The sequence below is a fragment of the Pungitius pungitius genome, chromosome 21 (assembly GCF_949316345.1).
Source record: "Pungitius pungitius chromosome 21, fPunPun2.1, whole genome shotgun sequence".
NCBI lineage: Eukaryota > Metazoa > Chordata > Actinopteri > Perciformes > Gasterosteidae > Pungitius > Pungitius pungitius.
In genome coordinates, this window is record NC_084920.1 from 5403305 (window position 1) to 5425752 (window position 22448).

At 39.6% G+C, this 22448-nt stretch overlaps 1 protein-coding gene across 13 annotated transcripts in view; it reads right to left on the minus strand.

The window, feature by feature from the left end:
* The window catches only part of LOC119213001 (calcium-activated potassium channel subunit alpha-1a-like), a 63772-nt gene that overhangs the window by 24433 nt on the left and 16891 nt on the right, over positions 1 to 22448 (minus strand). For 11 of the 13 annotated variants that reach the window (XM_062560141.1, XM_062560142.1, XM_037463970.2 and 8 more), the window contains exons 3-9: positions 14252 to 14313; positions 10462 to 10555; positions 10257 to 10368; positions 4892 to 4967; positions 4084 to 4159; positions 3794 to 3964; positions 2466 to 2557 (exon numbers count right to left, since the gene is read on the minus strand). In XM_062560141.1, coding sequence (XP_062416125.1) covers positions 2466 to 2557; positions 3794 to 3964; positions 4084 to 4159; positions 4892 to 4967; positions 10257 to 10368; positions 10462 to 10555; positions 14252 to 14313 — 683 coding nt within the window. Of the gene's footprint in view, positions 1 to 2288; positions 2381 to 2465; positions 2558 to 3793; positions 3965 to 4083; positions 4160 to 4891; positions 4968 to 10256; positions 10369 to 10461; positions 10556 to 14251; positions 14314 to 22448 lie in introns of all 13 variants that reach the window. The other 2 variants (XM_037463971.2, XM_062560139.1) reach the window with 1 other exon arrangement.

The window sequence follows — 22448 nt, forward strand, 5'->3', positions numbered from 1 at the left end:
TATGCAAGGAACTCACTTTGTGTTTAGAACTGTATCTCTGATATTTTTATTTATGATTTTTTTTATTAATTAATTTCAGATGTTTACTCACTGTACTAATCACTTTTGTCTTTTGTTTTGCTTCACTTGTTAGACAAAGTTGAATAGGAAAATAGTCAGGGGAATGTTATATGTATGACAGTGGATGATGATGCGAATGACATGTAGACATGAAAAAGAAAACAGAAGGAAATAGAAAATAATGTTGCATTAATGTGTAATGCAAAATGCCTTAATTTATTTAGGTAAGCAGTCAAAGCTGAAATAACAATGTGTTAAACTACTAGCACAGATTTTTCTAAATTTCTTTTAGTGAAAAATAGCTACCAATTTGTTAAAAGTGAAAAGCCACTACAACTGGTTTTGTTTTTAACAAAATAGAAAAACGCAAACAAGCTGATTGTTTGCTTCAGCTCCTAAAAACAGCTTAAGTTGGATTACCAATGTTCAATTTACCAATAATTACCAAATAAGACAGAATAATTCATACAAAATACACAAAGAGGACTTACGAAGCTCTAATTGACTTTTCTTCAAAACAAAAGAAGTAAAGATTTGGTTTAAGAGTTTCCAAAACCAAGTCTGTCTCCTTCTAAACTAAGTGACAAAGTACCAAAAGCATGCTACAAAAAGCCATATGTTGTTTGGAGGCATCCAGCAGAATCTCACTATCTTTAGAAACAGCTGCAAAGCTTGGGACACAAAAATGTATACGTTAAAGCAATAGTTTCTTATGCCCAGAGTTAGACAAGAAGACTGATTCCACTTCCATGTCTTATAATTTATAATATTAATATCTTCTATAAAGGGAGTGGTATCGTTCATAACTATTCCTGTAAATTCATTATAGCTTGTATTTAGCCCTGAGGGTGTAGGTCAGACTGAAGATAAAGGCCAAGAATATTCAGAAGCAAAGCGGGACAAAAAGACAAGCATAGCAGCACAAGCTTTTCAAGAATAAGATTCCAAAAAGTCAGCATGAAGCAAGCAATAGTGTTCAGGATCGGATAGCTGAGTGATCATTTTAATAAATAATGAATACTGAATTATGGTGAGCTTAATGTTATTACCTTTATAGTGTTGCCATCAAGACTTTATTACTGTCTTGAAGGCTCCGCCTTTGAAAACCATTTGTATTGATTTATTGTGAATTAAATACTCTGCTATGAATAAGCTATTATTTATTAATTCTCCTAACAGATTCCTCTTTATAGTAACTCCATAATGTATATCATTAATTAGTGAGGGTAGCCTATTAGTAGAGCTGTCTATCAATGCTTACTTCAGTTTGATCAGTTATTTAATTTGATGTTATCTAGACAATTTATGGAATGTACAAATTTGAGTTTGGATGGATGCAGACACGTAACACAGCGTGAATCACAAACATTTGATTTACAAACACAGATTTGGCTCAGATAGACGTGAACAATCAGCAGCCGAATTACACTTGAGTTTTAGGATTTTCTCTCAATGTTTCACAGTTCGTGAAGTATGAACCTTCAAACTGTGTGGTGATTTATACACAGCTAACTGTATTAAATCACTGTTCAAGTTATATAAAACTGGATGTCACCATAGCAACAATTACAACTTTTGGAACATTTTAAATAAGTAAAACAATCAAATGTTACATTCACAAGCAATAAAACAGATTCTTGCTCTATTTGATACGTTTTCAACAGTATCTGGGACATCTAGTTTATATCACGAGAAGAGAGAAGAGAAAATCCATGTGTTAAACACAGCAATATACGTGATAGGACTACACCCAAAAAATATATGTCCTATCGAGTTATTTTTGTCTGTTCTCAAAAAATAATTTTAAATATATTTTGCAGCAAATATATTTAAAATCTATAATGTATATATATACTGAATATACTGGTTAGAATTATACGCTGCTTCCAAATGTTTTTAGAATTCAATGACAGACATAAAATTGTTGCGACAGATATTTTTGCAGTGGAAAATCACACATTAATTAATGACGGGCAGCAATGACAGCTTGCACACACACATAAAAGCAGCAGCGACAGTACAATAAACTACTCATTAATGGCCAAGTTCTTCAGTCACTGTGTGACTTTCGCTATTAATAGAGATCGTTACATCTCAAATCACAGTTTCATGACATCTGTTTAAGCAAAGAAATCAGAGTATGTCACTTCTTTATGAGAGGGTTAATTGAGTCACACAAAACCACACCATTAAAAGTTTGCTGTTTTTTTTCCATCTGTTTGACTTACTTTCTGCCTCTGGTCGAGTTATAACTCCCTCCATATTTCTTCCGATTAAGGATGAGAGCAGCAATTTCTGGCACGTAGCGAGCAAACATGGCCTACATGCACGAAAAAGAAAAAGAAAAGGGCATGCAGAGAAGGTTCTACTGCGGCGGAGGCAGCAGAGCCTCCTTGAATACTTACTTTCTCCCATTAACCGCACTATAGGAACCACCATATTTCTTGCGGTTTCCTATTAACTCTATGATTTCAGGGACGTAGCTCGCAAACATGGCCTAAGGAGAAGATAAGAGACAGAAGAAAAGACTAAAAAAAAAGAAGACACAGAAGAGCAGGTCCTCTATTTTTATTTTATATTAAAACTGACTAGAAGAGGAACTCTACTGTGAGAAGTATTAGTGTTTATTTGTTAACAGTAAAAAAGAGAAAGAAAAAATAAAAAAGAATGTAGCCTAAAGTTCTATCAGTCATATTTTAAATATTAATAATAGTATGAAAAATGAAAATATGAGGCCAATATTTACGGAGTTAAGGAAAAAAATGACAGCTGATGAGCGGTATGTCAATCTGTGATAGAAAAACAGAAGTCATTAAGAAAAAGCCTTATGTGCCATGTTTCGTCCAACAAACACAGGTCAGGTTAATTTGCATAGCGCTGCCCAATGGATGGCGATTTCTTCAGATAATATCCACAATTTAATCATGTTTTCTGTTTTTCTTGCCTGTGTATTTATGAAATACTAGAAGCAGACAAGGCTTCTTAAGTTTGAAAAAAGAATCCTATAAAAAACGTATGATATGCTTTCTGTTGTTAAAATATGTATTTTTATGATGTGCTTCTAGCTCTTGATTTCAGCAGCATGATGTTAGGACTGAAGTTAATATTCATATGGGAATAATGAGGTGCTTTGGAAACTTGGATGTCCACTATAGTTTTAAAAATAATTCTATGGGTTTGAACAATGTTTAGCTTCAGAATCAAAGACTAAACTTTTCTTGGCCGGACTATAATACTACATTACGTATTCAATGTTAATTCTGTCTTTCCTTTCGTATAGGTCAAGTGTTTAGGACTCAACTCTTAACTTATTATTATTCTGTAAAATCTCAGAATCATGCATTTGTATCCCCTAATTTATCTTTGTCGCTACATCCATCAAGCTAAACTATAACAAATCCTCCCTGTGTCATTGTGTTTGTTGGAAATAGGGAGGGGAGGGTGGAGCCACCTGAAACCGCAGTACTTTCAAAGTTAATAACAAAACGATGAATATCCAATAGTCTATGTCAATAATAAATCATAAATAACGGAAGAAAAGTTTAGCATTAAACCGGAATAAATGCAGCAATATTGTAGACAACTCATGGAATCCACGGCATGCAACATACTGGTGGTGAAGTGGTGAGCCCCCAAAACCGCTCAGTGTAAACAGGTCGAGCGCATTACAGCACCGGCTAACCCCTGATTGGTAGCATGGAGGACATTAATCAATAAATAGGGGGATTTTTACCAAACCACCAAGGATGAAGAAGACCATAAACAGGCGGCCGAGGGTGGTTTTTGCATAAACGTCTCCATAGCCAACAGTGGACATAGTAACCATGAGTAGGTAGACACATTCCCAGTATGAAAGTGTCTGGGAATTTTGGAAGTTTTCCCAAGGATCCCCAGAATTTTCCACCTGAAACAGAGACAAAACAAAAACAGGGGTTTTGGTAATGCAATAGAAAGTATGTACTAGTACTGAGCAGCCCTTTTTAACTCTGGCATACATTCACACTTTCGCTCCCAATAACTCACCAAATGGATGAATCCTGCTGCGGTTAGCCATGTGCTTATGAATATTGAACACAGGTTCACCAGCTTTATCGAGTTACTAAAAAAAAAAAAAACATACAAGCATCAGCATATGAGTTGTTAATAATTAGTATAAGTATATTGGTCCAAGGATATCAAAAGAGGTTGAATGCTCTAAAATCCAGAGTATATGTATTCAGTAATAAGAGGAGACAAACTTCTAAAAATCATGAACAGATTTTTATCATTATGTAAGATTTATTACTTAAAACTATTCTAAAAATTATTACAGCTGTTATTGTTTTTTTCTGTTTCTTCAATTCACAATGCATTGTATACTTTCTATTATTTGGACTGGCCTTACACAATAACTCCTTGTGTGACCGCTATCCTTTCCTACTCTTTCATCTGAGTGAATGAGAGGAGATTATTCTAAAACAGTACTGTATAAGCACTGCCTGACATCTGTACAAAAAGCTTTTGCACTTATCACCGTGGCGACAAACAGAGTGTTGTTTGATTCAAGACTCCATCCTACTGTTCATGTGGCTGAGTGCAGGACTGAGGAGTAAGCTTGATGTTGATGTTTACCACATCCAATGAAAGCAGGCACTCAAGCTTATTTCTCTTCCCCAGGTACATTGTACGAAGGCGTACTTCTCTATTTGGGTATACAAATGATCTTATTATATATATATATATTCTACTAAAAAAGATACCATAACTTTACAATGCCCAGATGTTTAAAAGTTAAATGATTACAGACAGTTTGATACATTGACAAAGACTTAAATAACATGAATTCACTTACCTCGTCTTCAGTATATTCAAAAACTGTAAAATTTCTGAGAACTGTATCAACCTTAAGGCCCTTAAAAACCTCAAGCCTGTGAGAAAAAGACCATAAAGAAGTTATCAGAGGGGAATACAAACAAGTGAAACAACATAAGAAGCATTTTGACTGTTCAGGAAAACCGTACCTTTCATACTGTCACCCAAGTCTATAGACTTAGACTTCAAAAAAGAAAAAATGATAAACTCCAACTGATGAAGCGACACCAAGCCTCACCTTATCATAAAACAAACTTTGTGGAAAATGTGGAGAAAAGATTCAAACGAAACGCAACATTCCAGGTATTTCTTCAGCGCGTTAGTCTGTTTTAATCACAGTAATCTACCCGATACAACTTTCATTCCTCCTCAATAATACTCTAAACCTAGAAGTTGTAAAATCCTGGATTAGAGACAGATGGACACTGTCGCCTCAAACTCAATGATTACATTTGAGGATATTTATAGGAAGAAAAAACATTTCCAAGGGTACAAGGACAAAACACCAAAAAAATCAGCTGTGACAAAAACCAGTCTGAGCTCCTCTATGTGATTACAGATCAACTGTATCATATGCATACATTTTACTGCCAACTCTACACAGATATCACAATCTCCATCAAAAGAACGACCGATGAAGCAAGATAACACACACTTTTTGCTGTGTTTATGTCAATTGCATAAAACTACCTGCTACGAAGAACTTCCACCTGAGGTTAAAAGCCACACGATTCACAGCTCCGACTCAAAAAGCTCAATTCACCGCAGTGTCGCTGCTGCGTGAACAATAAAACGCCACCTCACCTCAGAGTGACTGTTCAAGTAATATGCATCCCTGTATGCTTCAAATGCTGCTGCTGTAATAGATTTGAGGAGAGATCCAAATGACACAAATCAAAGATATTACGGGCAATCATTCATCCAGGCAAAAATAAATACGTTTTTTTTAATGAAATGACGCAAGTGTGATGCAGCTTGCCAAAAGCTAATTTCTCATTTAAAGTGAGTGTTTGCCAGATGGGGAACATAATACAGAGCAAATCCTGAACCTGAACTCGCTCCAGCTGGAGTCCGAAGACCTCTGGACGCGCCAGCATTCAGCTTTAGTGAAGTTTTTCCCCCCGTTCCCACGTCCTGCTGGTCTTACCCCAATAGGAGATTACATGGAAGCATGAACCCAGGCGGTACCAGATGCTGTCCTGGTCCTCTTTCTCGGCGAAATGGCCGTGTCCCACTCTGACCCTGTAGCCATTCTGGAAGAGCTCCCCGGTTGACTTCTTGCGCCTTCTCGGGTTAGAAATGATCTGAGTTTGTATTTCTTCATCCGGCCGCCTGTACACCAACATCTTGGCCGGAATCATGTCTGCAAGTTACTTTTGGTCGGCAAACCTTAAGTCCAAAACTTTCTTCACATCGACATCTTCATCTTCCTGCATCCAGCGTACCAGCTAAAGTGTAAATTATATGATCCCTCTCCAAAACGAGGAAAACCCCACAAAAAATATAGGTTTAAGACTCTTCTACAAATTAGGTTGGCGTCAAAAAAGGCCTTTTTTTGAAGAAGCCGTTAGGATTTCACCTCAGACCTTCACAGCATCCTTGCAGTGATCGGAAGCGTTCATCGAGCTTTAAAGCAAACCCTTTTCCCCCATCAGGATATTAGAGTGTAAGCTCCTTTAGGATTCATCCAGGGAAAGGAAGAGGCAGCGAGTCCGGCCGTCAGCTGGCTACACAATGTAACCTACATCTCATCTGAATAACCCCACAACCGCTCTGGACAAAGCAAATTTCATCATTTAATCTTGGACAATAACAGCATGTCTCGCCTTTGTCGCAGGAAGCATGTCATGTGAACTATCAGTAAAGCTGTGTGTGGAAGGAAAAAAATGACAGGCTTTGGCAATCATCGTGTTTTTCTATGGATTTAGTGATTCTGAAATAATCCCTAAATTAATCACAGCTGATGTAATAACCGCTATTGTAGTTGACGTTAAATCTAAATGTGCAGCATGAAAATACAACAGCTGACAGAAATGTAAGTCTGCAAAGTCCACTTGATCTGAAAAAAAATGTAAAATGCGTGTCACAGCAAAATACCAAATCTACCCCAAATCATTTCAGTACAAAAATATGAAGTTCGCAACATCAGATCTGCTAGAAGTTATGCTGCTCTTTTCACCCTTTAATCTTGATTGTTTATCATTGTGCTTCTTCGGAACTCGCAACAAGAAATTGCTTTGATTGAAGGGGCAACAAGTATTAAAACTAAAAAAATGCAACAATATGAATATATCAATATTTCTAAATAATAAATATTTAGGGTGACAATAGCGTTGAAAACATTTACTAATGAATCGCACATTTTGAAATGTATTAATCACGATTAAAGTTTGTTTTTCTTCCAAAGACTAAATCTTACAAGCAATCTGTAATCACTTTAGGAAGTGTGTATTTTAGACACGTGTTTAATTGTTAATGTTATTTTAAAACCAAAACTAATCATCTGAGAGCTGGAACATGTTGAACTAGCGACTCTTCCTGCTGTCCTCGTGGACTCTCCATCATTTAACGGCTGTGTTTGAAGTGCCAACAACCTCCCGACATTTAGCAGGGACCACGGTCTTTTTTGGGACACAGTGGCTGTCCTCTTCAGACCGTGTGCCGCGCAGGGATGATGTTTAGATGGAAGTAGCTTAGCCGCTAACGTTAGCTTAGCCTAGCGGTGCTTTAAGTGGTCCGTTTGCCACTCACCCTTCTCCGTCTGATAAATGGAGTAATTCCTCTGCACAGTTCTCCGCTGTATGCCACGCATTTGTTTGTTTTACTTCTAATGCAAAAAGCTCTCACCGTCTTCATTACAGTCTTTCTCTCGATCTTAACTGACTGAAGCTAGCGCGGTTTCGTTTCCGGTGTCAACTGTGTTTACTTCCAGGTAAACCGGAAAACAAAGTTGCGTTAACTACGTTAAAATGTTTTATTGCATTGATCTTGGCAACATTACTCACATATATTAACGCGATAATGATGACAACTCTAATAAATATTAACCTAATCAAGTTTAATGATATCCAGCAAAAACCCTAAAGCTTTGGAGGGGGTTTATTCCTCTAAAGTTAGGAACTATTGCATTAGAGGACTTTAGGTTTCTGTGGATAGTTTAATGTGAAATCCTCTCTCAGTATTTTACTATCAGCTCAAAGACAGGAATATCTTTATATTTATATCTTTATATCATCTACCTCATTACATTTGGAAGATATTCACTGGCGATAAATGCACTGCTACTTGTTCACACCTGCAGCAGCTCTGCATCAAGCTCCTAAATTCAGACTTTTCAGTTAAAACGTATCATTGTACTGCTAGAATGGTTTCTATTTTTGATAATTTTTCCATTTGCAAGCCTTTCATGCATCAATGTTAGCAAGACTAAATATAATTTCCTTATGCATGACAATGATACAAGTCAACTCTTCTCATTTGTGTCAACATGTTCAGACAGAAGGATTGGGTTTTGATCAAAGGAGGGAGGTGGACGGCTGCGAACAGATGCTGCTGAGCTGGTTATGACCTCTTCACCGGTTTGAACTCAGTTAAACTGAACAGTGAATCAGTCACTAATCCTCCACGACCAACTGCTCACCACCCCTATTGACTCAGATTATGCCTGACAAAAGTACTTCCGTGCTCATGTTAAAAACAACAAGCATTGCCAGCATATTTTTGAACAACTTGAATAATACATTCTTTTTTCGTATTTGGATACAGATTGATATCGAAATACAATATAAAAGCATTCCAATCCCTTTATGTGCTTTGTATATTTAGTGTCGGCAATGAAGTGCTGCTTGTTTGGTTAGTGTGAAATACAGAAAATGGAAGAACTGAATGTGCCTCTATGGCAGAGCAAATAACAAACACAGCAAACACCTACATAAACAGTAACAACGAGGATGGAAACGCCAACGACAGAACCGCAGTGATGTTCACACTGTTTGACTCAGAAATTATGGGGAATGCAGCCCAAATAATCATGTAGCAAAAATGTTGCAACATCATTTGAATTCCTTCATAAAATGAGTGATGGATAATTCCATCCTCCACAAAATAAGCAGCATCACATTGAGCTGTTGAATTTACAATGATGCTTTATCTAGTTGAAGTATATCATTGGCGTCATTGTCAATCTATTCTGAATGGTACCCTTAGTTATATCATTCAGTATTACACCCATTGCTAACAGATCTTTTCATGCACACAGACTACACAGATGCTATGCACGGGTGGATGGGTCAGAGGGATTAATTTGTGTTTTTTTTCTTCTTCTTTCAAAAAGCAGTATGGAGGAATTTCAGAAAATAAAAACACAAATGCGATACAACAAAAAAAGCACATTTTGAAATGTTGCCCATATCCACAAGAAAACAGGCTTTAATAAGCACTGCTTGCAACAACTACGCTAATAAAATGGCCAGTAAAAATGATCACTGTACTGTCAGTATGATCCACAGACAATGATATTAAGAGGCCGGACTGCTTCCCAAATCTCAACAACAAAATCATGGCCACACTGTCATGCTCTCTCATGTCCACTAGATGGCATCAGCCACCAGCACTGGCTAATTCTGCTTTTTGTTGTTTTCACACCAAAAGTCAGATCCGCTTGGGGCAAAAAACACAGACACATAATGGAAGGTACAGTTGTATAACAACTGCCATACTGGATCTAAAGTAGAGGGGTAGCGGGTCAACAGTGTCTGCGACATGGAAGGTTTGTTTCTCAGCTGACAGGAGAAGAAAAAGTAGCCATAAAGCTGGCAATGCAGCAAAAAACAGAGATCCCCTTTAATCCTGTAATTCCTCACAGACCTCTCCAAGTGATGAGGTTCACACATTTAGCAAATTGTCTTCTATTCTAGCGATCAAGGCCCCAGCAAAGCCTATTACCTTACTTTTTAATCCATTCCTGCGTTTCATAACCACAGCATGATTTCACTGAAGTGAAGACTTGCGCCGGAGAGGTGAAGGGCGTGTGAATGACACCTGCAGCACAATGCCCGCTGGCCACAACACTACATTTCCTCAGTAATGGTGAAAAACATTCAAACTTTTCATGCAATGCACACTATGTTTTTTTTTATCGCAAAATTACCATGTTTATAAGGTCTATCTAAGGTGTGAAGTGAGCATTTTGAACATGCTGAGAATATCTGGTGCGTTCACTGACAGCTGTCAACACATATTAAATCCACCGGGTGGCAGCAGAAGCGCTCTGGAAATACAAGCCCAAAAATCAACAATGCTGGGCCTAATAAACTATCCAGCGTGAGCACTGGGAGCATCCTTACCGAGCCAGCTCCTGTTCAGGTACACAGACACAAACACCGGAGGAACCGTGAAGAAGTCCACCACCGAGTTCACCTCCAACCAGAACCACAGCTTGTCATTGGCAGCAATGAACTAATGGAAAAGGAGGAGTTACGAGGTGAGATTCACAGCTTTCAGATAAACAGATATGAGTGCAAATAAAGGACATCTGCTCGTTTTACTAACTCGGAGGCCGAAGTAAAGCAAGAAGAACACGTTGAACGCCATGTCGATCTGCAACGTGAAGTCTTGGTAGAAGTTTTGACAGGACTCTATAGGACTAGTAGACAGAAAGAGAAGCAAAGAGTGTTAATGTCTTACAAATACTGGTGTTCAGATGTGAATAGGGTTGGTAAAATGCATATATATGTGTCCATATCAATGGTATAAAAAAGCATAAAAGATGCATTCTTTGACATTCTTTCCTTTTTCCACTTTTAAAGTTTTCAAAAGAAAAGGGAACTAAAGTGTTGAAAAAAGTGCAATAGTTGGTATTTTCCAATGTGATTTCTGTTGAGAAAGGACATGCATTTATTGTTACACAAGCAATAACTTGTCGAAATGCCTGATTAACACTTAAATCAAAAAAAACGTGTCATATTTCAGGTGCCATATCACATTTTGAAAATGCTGCTGTTTTCCTCTCAGGCCCGCATTGCCGACCTCAAACATTTCCGGAACAAATAAATAAAAACATGATGGAAATGCAGAGCCAAGGCAGTAGTTTAAGGGTCAAATGCATGCAGGGATCATGTCTTCTTTTATGAAATCAGGCAGCCATAGCAAATACTAGCAATGCAGTGAAGTCTCACCCTTAAAAAGCTTGTATCTGGCACTAAGAATTCAAATAAAGAGAAATAATTAACCAGGTGAATGGACTGTAATAGGTTAGTAGGATTTTGCTATAATAATATGAGCTGCAAATTAAACAATAACCTCAAAACAGAGTTTTACAATCAAACAGTGCCATGAAGAGACAGTTTGTTAATGTATTGTACAGCTGCACTGTGGAATATATGTTTGATTACCATACCATTTGAACGAAAAGTTAATTTAATTTAAAAAAATAGAACAGAAGATTTCCATGATACAGTGACTGGTTAATAGTGTTAGTTAGTTAAAAAGTTAGTTGTTTGCCAGAAAATGGAAGCAAAACAATTTAGTTCTTTGAATAATTTGCTGGTTTAAGCCGATATTTGTGAGGATTTATTGTTTTTTCTGGGTTTTACATTATTAGGGTTTTGGACTGTTGCTCAGATCAGAACGCAATCAGATTCAGATTCATTGTTAATAACCATTCGTTGCAGCCAATTGGGTGAATGAGATGTTTAACAAGTCTGTACAACAAGTAGTACAGTCTATTTCTACTTAATACATTTTCTTTCATTAAGCTTTACGTTTGAATTTTAACAAACCAATAGCAGGAATATATTGTGACTTTTCTATAAGCTTTGTTTTTTACGGGATAATTCTACGTGGTTGGTCCTCAAAAAGTAAACAATATGCGATTGATCGGAACCCTTCCCCCAAGCGCAGGCTATACATTCACCTTGTTGTCATGCCTCGTTGGTAGTTTACTCCACATGTATTCAACATTAACAATGTGCTGTCTAATACCAGTCAGATTAAAGAAAATTGCTTTTGTCAATGAAAAATGAAAAAAAAAAAAAAAAAATCGAACCAACTCCGTTTGATAAGATGCGTTCCTCGTGGAGTGAAATGAGGTAAGGTTTCAACATCTCCGGGATTATTTTTTTGAACCAATCTGATGCACAGTTGCGACACTTCGTTGATGATTGAGTCGGTGATGTGATGAGGGCTGTCACCTGTCACATCTCATCCCAGGTACAGAGCACGGAGCGGCGCAGAGCCACGCTGCTAAATAATTACGTTTCTGTAGACCTGTGTCACAAACAGACGTTCCCCGTCTCCAGAATATTAAGGTCCGAACCTCGGGATCTCAGTCACCCCTCTGCTGCACGTTACAGTGGTTTGTGCCACTCAGGGTCAGCCCACTGAGCCGGCACAGCCACTCCCACCTACGCACCTGTGGCTCGTCTCTAATCAGGAGAGCCTGGGCATTTAAGCTGCCGAAGCCTCAGAGGCCGGTGCGAAGTCTTGTGCATGTTGCCATCACAGTCCGAGCGTTCTATTGATACCCTGTTTCTGCCTACCTGCTATTTGACCTCTGCTTTGTCCCAGACCTCGTTCACGCCTGCCTGACCCCCGACGGTACCTCTGCCTACCTCTGCGCTCCCGGCTCTCGACCCCTCGCCTGAATCCCAGCCCCGACCTCGCCTGCTCCCTGACGGTGCCTTAGCCTGTTCCCTGATTGCCTGGCTTTTCGACCCCTGCCTGTTCACCGGACACTACCACGCCTGACGTCTTTACCTCCTTAATAAAACTGCGCTCGGGTTTCACTCTGGTTTCCTGTGGTGCGTTACAACCTGCTTTGGAAGCGGATTCAACCTGTTATGGATCACAAACCCTCCCTGCCCAGTCACTGTGGTCTCTCTCTCTCTGTTTCAATCAATGCAGACTCAGATCAAACCGTAGGAAGCGACCTTCATGTCATGTGATGGCACTGCTCGGACAGAGGATGTTGGATTGTTGCAAAGTGACTGTAGACCAAAACAAATAAATTTAAATTGGCCAAAGATATAACTTTAGAACAACCAGGCTGAGCGTTGGAGTATTCAACACCAGCGATGAAACACAGAACTACGTAGACGCATGGGGGGCAAAGTCAGACATGAATACAGCTTTAAAACTCTCCCGACGCGCAGCGTGCTCGAGTTCCTCCTCTGTGGATCTAAGTGCGTCTTGTCGTGTTGGCGCCTGCCTCTCTCTGTGGCGCTTCCAACCGGGTCGGCCTGACCACCACAGCTCAGCATCAGCGGCCCCGCGGGACTAATTACAGGGAGGCTTTTGTCGACCAGCCGCCTTTAGAACATCGCAACAGAGTAGTTGACTCGGCTGCGCTTTCTTCCAAGTCAAACAACTCATTGTGAATTCATAACAAGGGCCTTCCCTGCGTCTAAAACAGGTGTAAGGTAGGTAGTGAATCGCCCTCCGTCAGGCGAAACAAAACGGGGTGTGGGGCGCCGCTACGAGCGAGTTCTGGGAACAGGAAAGGCCACAGGTGGCTTTGGGGAGGATGTAACTCTACCTGAGCCCGTCCAGGTAATGAAATGAGACCCGCAGGCCAAGCCCTCGGCTGCGTGTTGTCTTATGAAATAACAAAATCATCTTTTTTACAACTCATTTCTTTCTCCTCTGATTTTAACATTACTCCTTCTGGGCCTGATAAAAGCTTTTTAATTGGTTTATTTTGCTGTACTTGTTCCTGGCACATCCTGTACAAACACCACCGCCACGCAGCAAACGCTGTCGCACATGCAGCTAAAAGGCTCTCCCACTTCCTCCGGTGGGATGAGTGACGGTGATTGCTTTTGAACCGGAACTCCGGTCTTTCCTGCCCCCGTTTAGGAGCCCGATCCTTTCCATGCAGAGATTAAGCATCTGTGAGCACTCGCTTTTTGTTAGCGGAGATCCCCGGCGAGCTCGGAGCAGTTTACCTGCAGGGAGATTCGATCATAACAACCAGCGAGTACGCGCTCTCAGAGACACACACACACACACACACACGGTGCACAAAGCGCTCAGTGTACTTCACGCACGGAATACGCCATATGCATTATATACGAGAGGGTGGGAACCAGTTCATTGGCTAAAAGGTACATCTTTCAATAACACATAAACAAAGACCATCCTACGTAGAGCGTAAGTGCTACATTTCTACATTCATTTTAAGAAAACTGATCATTTGTAACTTTTTTTAATAAATCTACTGTAAGGACCCAAACCATTGAAAAAAAACGTAAGGCCACTTTTCAGGTTCTTAAAATATTGTGCTAGATTCATATTGTGGAAATGACTAAACTGGGATTTATACGTGTGTTGAAAAAATACTTACTCAGAGGAATCTATGAAGTATATAACAAGGGCCCCAATGCTGAGAGCAAATACGAGCACCACCTGGGGGGAAAAAAGAGAGAAAGAAACATTTTATTGTATTACAGGTTGTTATAGTTAATAATTTCAAAGCATACTTTTTACAAAACTAGTTTTACTAGATACTTTGCACTTTTGCCGTGGTAATTTATAAAGGTTGACACTAACTTTACACAGCCAACCTGAAGTTCTAATTTCTAACATCTATTAAGTCGATTAGAAAAAAATCTTATCAATTACTTTTTTATTTTTGAAAATGAAAATAATTTTGTATTCATGAAAACGGGAAAATAAATGCATCTGGGAGAAATGATATATATCAGCCAAGCAAAATCAAAAAGTAAGAATTCATGAAATTTACATAGATGCAAAACATTTGTCAAAACACATTAATATTTGATATTTTTAGATTAGCAACTATAGGTTTTACAGAGTAAATGAATTAATGAATGAAATGACCAAATAACCATCTGATAAATCAGTGATGCATCAGATTGTTAGCTGCATCTCTGGATCATTTGTTCTGCAACTTACTTTTATAAGAAGCATAAAGTGTTAGAGAGGACTTCAAGTGTACTTAAAGTGAGCAGAGGAGCAAATGCATTAATGGGCATTAGACATTTCTACCCAACTGGAAACGACAGAAATGTGTTTCACGCTGTGCGGCGGATGTCTAATGCCTTTAAATGGCAATCGACGGGCCTTGACGCATCTCCTCAGCATGTTATTGTTATGTTATACAAAAGAGAGAGAGTCACGTTTTGGAATAGCAGTGTCACAAATGAGTTACTGTACATCCAACAGTGTAAATAAACACGCAATAGCTCAGCTCATCGTGTAAATAGGCAGCGGAATAGTGGGCGAGGTGACAGAAGTGCTTTAGTTTTCACAGACACAAACAAGGGACGATGCAGCTGAGCCCGAAGCTTAAATATAAATAGTTGAATAGGAAATGGAATAAATCAGTATATTTAGAACAGAACTCGAGGTGACCATCCGTGTCAGCAGTAGGAGAATAACCTGCGCTCTCACCTGTCTTTCCTCGCTATTGTCACTGTGAGTCACACAGCAGGGTTTAGAAGTGACTGCTGTCATGTTGGGTTTGTCCAACCAGAACAGAATAAATCTCTAAACCTAATTACAGCAAACTTTTTTTTTGCTCCCAAAGTGGGCTACAGAGCAGCTAAAATGCAACACAGACATCAAAGACACTTGTTTTGACCCACATTTGTTGACATCATGTAATCCTCTTTAGAACGCGGTTGGGCGATAATTCTATATGATAACTCATTGTCACGATTAAATCATCATGTCGATAATAAGCACACACTAATTCAAATGTCTCCCATATTCACATTAGTTTTTCATTTTTTCCGAAATCAAATTAAAATGACTCAATTAAATGTATCAATCATCGGATACACAGCAGTATGTAAAGCCTGCGGTTATTTCATACTTTTTGAACTAGCTAGAAAAGTTCTACATGATGACTCATATTCTCATCATGATGTGAAAAGTGGGTCTCAGAATGGATGATTTTGCCCCAATCGCCCGGCCCTACTTTAGGTCAAAAAGCACTGCTGCTCATTAATACTGATTCAAAATGGCTATCCTCATTATTCCTTGTATAAGTCAGGCTTAATGCTCAACCCAGAGAGACGGAGATATGACCAAAAAAGGTTTCTGCCGGACAGCAGAACAAATGTTTTACATCCTGCCGGGCTGTCGGCGACTCTACCAGGCTTTCATCTATTTAGAAATGACACAATGGCCATCCCGAACAAGAAACCAACGGGCATCCATAATGAATGAGCCCACACTGATTTATTTCTATGATGTTAAATTGTATTGTCAACCTGCAACCACTGATGGCTCCATAATGACAAAAAGCACCCGCATGCATTTTTAATTGACCCTCCCTCTTTGAAAGGCAGGAAATCTCTTTATGCCTCTGACCATCCAAGTTTTAGAAAGTGCCGATGTTGGTGCAACCCTAGAAATGCTAATGCCACCGGCGGAGGAAGATTCAGTGATGACAGTAAATCACAAAGAGGAGGGCCAATCACGAATGGGTTTGTCAATGAGGTGACAGCAGACGGTGACGGCATTCGTCAGTCATCTCGGTCAGCGAAATATGATGCATCACATCTGTATCTGAAGATGATTCCAGCTACAAGGAGGCACAGAGCTTAGGCTGTCAGAGAGGAGCGACCACTGCATGAAAACCAAGAGAGGTGCTTAGATATAATCAGTGTTTTTTCATTTTTGCCAAGAAACAGTTTATACTCTTTGTTTAAAGTTGTTGCGTGAAAAAAAAATTTGACCCGATATTTCTATTTCTGTTCTGATATTTTTCAACCTAATATTGTGACTTTTTTCCCCCATGAATATATATATATATATATATTTTGCGACATTGTTCAACCAAATATTATTTGAATAATTTTTATGTTATAAAAAATATATATTTTTCGACCTAATGTTTTGACTTCCCTCACCTCCCTCCTTCTTCCAAGGCATTTTCCCCCGAATATTTAGTGACTTTTTTACGTGACATTTTTCAATTTTTTTAAAAACTTTTTGTGGTGTCATTTTTATAACCAAATATATTTTGACTTTCTTTTCCAAGATATTTTTCAACCAAATAATCTTTCCCCCCCGAAGACATTTTTTGACCTAATATATTTTAACTTTTTTAATTACATTTATTTTTGACTGAATAAAAAAATATCATTCGGATCTTTGCGTGAAGAATTATTGTCAGTTCACTTCCCCATCATATTAGAGTTCAACCACTCTTCCCAGTCTATGATGCACAGCATGTCACGGCCCCGCAGAGCGCTCCATCAGGTCCCAAACGCTCATAAGTCAAGCTACAAACATCAGAAAACCCACTCATGCTCCTCCACTCTTTTGGGCTCTGACTCACCATCATCCAGCGTGAATAAGCTGCCAAAGAAACAAGATCATGGCATCGGGTGAAAAATATATTTTTTGCTGTGGGGAGCAAGTTCAAGGTGCCGAGTATGTTTGTTGGATGCAAATTAACGGATGCTTGTGTTTAAAGAGCACAGTTAATATTACTGTGTAGCAGTGGTCCAGTTGTCAGAATCGTGTGTCTGATCTCACAGGATTGGGAAGAAACCAGGTTCAGGTTGTTGTGTGTTGCATCAAAGCCTGCGGTCACTGTGGGATCAAAGCATTCATTGGTGGGATGCCAGAGATTTGTGTGTGCAGTCAACTGTCCGTTAGATGTGCTCTCACATCCCCCACCTTCACATCCAGTTCATGCAGCTCTCGCTTAAAGTGTGAAAAATAAATGTTTATTGAAGAATAATCATGGTGTTCCTCATAAGTGACCCCCCCCCCTCCCAGCAGCTTCTTAGAAACACTGTGCTGCTTTCCAAAATAAAATTATTAAAGGATTTTCCTGGTAAATTCCAACCAGTCTGTCAGTCTGTCCTCAAATGCCATATTAAATAATAATGCATCTTGGGCATAATGGCGAACAGAAGTACAACAAGCCATCTTTATGCTGGTTAGTGCAATTACAGACTGTGATATGAATGCTACATAAGCAGCTTTTAAGTGCTAAGATTCATTTTCTAGATTTTTAATAACAGCCTTAGAAAAATGTACAAACTTTATTGCAACTAAAAATTATTCATTCTTTATATCATTTTTTTTTAAACCTGCAACAATGTAAATCTACCACTTGCACATTTCATTTTTGTGTAGTTAGAGCAGCTGTAAATATGTTACACGGCCTTGAACTGTGAGAGAAGCCATGGTTGTCATGGCAGTCCTCGCCAACTAGACTTTGTTTTCAGCAAAGTCTAGTGTCCTTCCAGTATCCTTCGCCAGGGTAATAACAGGAAATTAGCATGTTTACGACTACAGCCATGAACGTGATAGACTGCAGCCCCGATAAACAGACCGAATGGACGCTTTAAACATTCACTGTTTGCCATTGCTGTTAATCTCCTGCTCCTTTGCAGCCGACTGGACGACGTCCGTGACGTACGATGCGCCTTCCGTTCTGGAGTTGCTGCTGAAGCTCAGCGACGGATGATGACCACTCGCGTCAGTGTGACCTTTTGATGCTTTGAGGTTCTCAACTGTCCATTTAGAGCACTTAGGGTACACACTGAGCGTTTAGCCGGGCCTGAAACGGTGCTCCGCGGTCACGGCTCAGATCATAATCCTGATTATATTGCGAGATTTTAGTCGATGAATGTCAGTCAGAATTATTACGTCTTTGCTGATAGGCTAAACAATTATCTAAATGCCCTTTTTACGTTCCAACCTTGTGGATATTTTGAGGTACACAATCTTTTAAAGCGCGTCATTGTCTAACAAGCTAACTTGTAGCGTTAAAGGTCGCAAATAATCTCCGGTCCTCTTGGGAATCCTCTTTAGGAACACAGGCACCGAACAAGTCCACAATTTCAATTATTATCTGTCAAATATTTTCATCAATTTGTCTGTGAGAATATTAGTTCCACCTGAAATTATACAGTTAAAGAAATGACGGATTGGCCCTTTAAGAGGCAGCTCTGACATGCTGCTCGGGTCTGCACGTGCTTGTGGTGAAACACTCACACTAATGGAGTGTTGGATTGTTCTCCTGAAGCCTGGAACCCTCCTCGAGCGTGATCTTAGCACCACCTACTCAGCATGTGTTTCATAACAGGCTATGGCCTCATCTTCCTGAATGATATTAAGATTAAGTGGTCCAAATCACAGCTGTTCTGGGACAAGGTCACAAGCAGAGGAAAAAAAAAATATACCATATTCACACGGTAAAGGTCAAAACCACAAATATGTTAAAACACAGAATCAATAGCTAACCATTGACCAAAGGGTTCATTTTGACCATCACTTTGGACGGCTTTCATTTGCTAATAAAAGCATAACATTTTTACAGCTATTGGGATCAGACGCAAGGGGGAAACCTGGCTATCTCCACGCCTTTACAGCTTTCAGTGTGAATGCACATAAAGTGTTGTTTGCTTTAGAAAAAATGTGATTTTTTTTTTTTACGATTATTACTTTTTCGTGACATAACAAAATTACATTTACACTTTAACAACTAATGAGGGGGAAAAAGAAGCCAGTTTTTATTAGCATAAAAACAGCAAGCGTCATACACTGAAATAATAAATGGAGCAGATGTATAATACTAAAATACTTGATCTTATTCTGGCAGAAAGTGTCACATTACTCATCATCAGATAAGAAGACAATCAGATTTCATTATGGGCCGAGTCGGTGACGGCAGCAGCAGAAGGATGATAAATATTATATAATCCCCAGACGTGTGTGGTAAGAAAGTAGCTCATCGTGTGTCATTCTGACCGTGCACGGGCCGTTTAAGCGATCTAGCGATGCACGACCGAGGCAAAAAAAAGAGCAAAGCTGAAGGACACAGAGCTGGACGGGTCTAGTGGGCCAGTCTGCAAAAGTATGTGTGACCCTGTCAGAGAGATTCCTTCTTCATCCCTCTCCTTTATCAGGGACATCAGAGTGATCAGCAGCCCAGTGACCATGTTGGACCACAGAGGCTCATAACTGCAGAATGATAGAGATAGTACATCCTTTTTTTCTTCCAGGTTTTATGGCATTACTGACTCATGCATCTTTACACCTTGCGAAAAGTTTCTCGCATTTCTTTCCTTATGTGCAACAAAGTGTACACCAGTATCCATTTTCCCTCAGACCACACCTATCAGATATGCTAAGCGAGGTCAAAAGGTCAATGAGACCTAGACAGAAAGGAGACAGAGAAAAGATAAAAAGGAGAATTTAAAAAAAAGGAAATGAAATGCACCATTTGCCAACTAATACATCCGGAAGTTTTAGGTTGTCTGATGACTGCATTTCTGTGTTTACTTGTCGACTGTTGCTGGTAGTAATGAAATAATAAAATCCCTATCATAATTTTCCAGAGTGGTTAAATCCTCCCTCGCGACATCGTAAACCTCTGTGATAAACAGATACAACTGTGACGCCCATTTCATTGGAACATTGTGAGCTTAAGTAAATATTAGCTGTGCGACGTGAAAAAAGTTCATATTGATTAAGCTTTTCAATTTGAGGCTTTCAGGGAATGTAAACATGAATGTTAGCTTAGATGTAGCCGCATCTCTGGTGCGGCATAGACGTGTGGTGAATGCGTTACTGGGAGGGCCCGTTTGCAATGTGCCGCTGCATGTGGAGACAGTCGTCCCTGGAGTACTTTGAAGCTGAAAACTGGATTTAATTTAACTCAACTGAATGATTCCCCTTCTCTCTGAAAGGAAAACCTCCCCCGACTGATTGAATATTATATTCAGGCTTGTACTGCATCAGTCAGAATATTACCCAGGATGAGTACCCTTCTCTTTTGTGCATGTGACTGTCACACTTAGGAGTAAAATCGGTTGGTTTAAGGGATTTCTCTCCTCTCGTCACTAAAAGCAGATTCTTTTTTTTTTTTTTTGTCTTGCAGGCTTCCTGTGGAGAAGCATGCAGCCATTTCCTCATCATTAGGGATCACTGCCAGCGTTCAAAGGGATCGACGTGCCATTCAGTGACAACATCCTCACTCCTAATGCATCCTCTTCCAATGGGGAAACAACAACCCGGATTGACCAAAAATGGAAAAGAAATGTCTTTTCTGACATTTAAGATACCGCCAGCAATAAAATTGCCTGACCTACACCCATGTCACAACAATCCACTGATTTGATGTATTGATGGATGTAAAAAACAGAAGAAATGAAATCCTAAAAAGGTCGCCATGTTAAAGTGGAGACACTCATATCGATCACGGTCCAAAGATCTTAACAACCTTGAACAGTCAAAAAGAAACCAAATGGGTTCAAAAACTAATTTACTGCCTGTGTACGTATGAAAAAGACATACCTGACTGCTTGATTAGGCTTAAGATGAATTTACTTTTGTGGATAACAGTTCGACAAGCCTTTTTACCAGAGAGATGTACCAAAATAACAACGCTGACACATTTCAGGCGAGTGTTGTCTAGTGTCTCTTGTTATTCACTTTGCCCTCGTTTCACCTCACATTGCAGGGAGGTTTGTGTTGTGAAGGCAAAGCGCTGGACCTGTGGCGTTCCAGCTCAGACCAACTTCATCTCCAACAATTTGAAGGCTTTGAGGGCTGTAACAGGAAGTACAACATTGTCACCAAGTCATTGAGTTATCTTTCCGCTACACCTTCAGCCTTGTTTGTTTCTTCCTGTTCTGTTGATTTTGTTTTGCCCTAAGCTATTACACAGCCCCTGATTTATACAGTTGAAACAAACAGCACTCGATGGTGGCTAAAGAAGGCACTATATTTAAGTCCCTGGTACAGCAGTTTCTAATTGCTCATTAGAAGTTTCCATGCCTGCACGGAGGCACAGGCGCCGTTCAGCAGCAGAGGGACAGCGAAGGATGAAGCAAAAAGGCGCCGTCGTCTGCCATAGAGACCAACATGGCACACGAGGGACAAAGCCTGCGTGGAAAATACTTAAGTGTCTGGGGCTTTTCTATTTCAAACTACAAACTGTTTATACGTTCTCAAGCTGACACCATTCAAAGAGGGAATATGTACTTAGGATTCCAGAGAACTTAAATCTATCATCTTACGTTTTGTATAATCTTTAACTGACATGTTTAACTGACTCTAAGCCAGATAAAAATAACAATAATAAAATGCTTAGTTTAGTATTTTCATATATTTATATGTAATATATCCTTTTCTCCAACACACATCGTCAGAGAGTGTGTGTGTGTGTTGATCTCATAGTTATTAACACTGTTTTAGTAAAGAGAGGGTCAAAAATAACCCAGTGAACATTCCCCAGCAGCTGCTGTCCAAATTACAGTATAAATCCTATGTATCTTTTTGGGACTGTTACGGCTGCCGACGGCAACCTCGTGTGGGGAAATGGGAGGTATGTCAAGCAGGCTGTAACCTCCCACGCCGCACATTGGATGGACGATGGAAGACCCGCCTAGAAGACTCCCAGCCAATCTGAGGATGGCATTGGAGGGCCCGCCAGCTTAAATGGCCTGACTGGTTGCAGCTGAGGGCGGCTGCCAGAACCAGAGTGATGTTTTTGATTTACACGGCACCCATTGGCCCCCTTTTCTCACAAGCCTTTTTGTTATTTT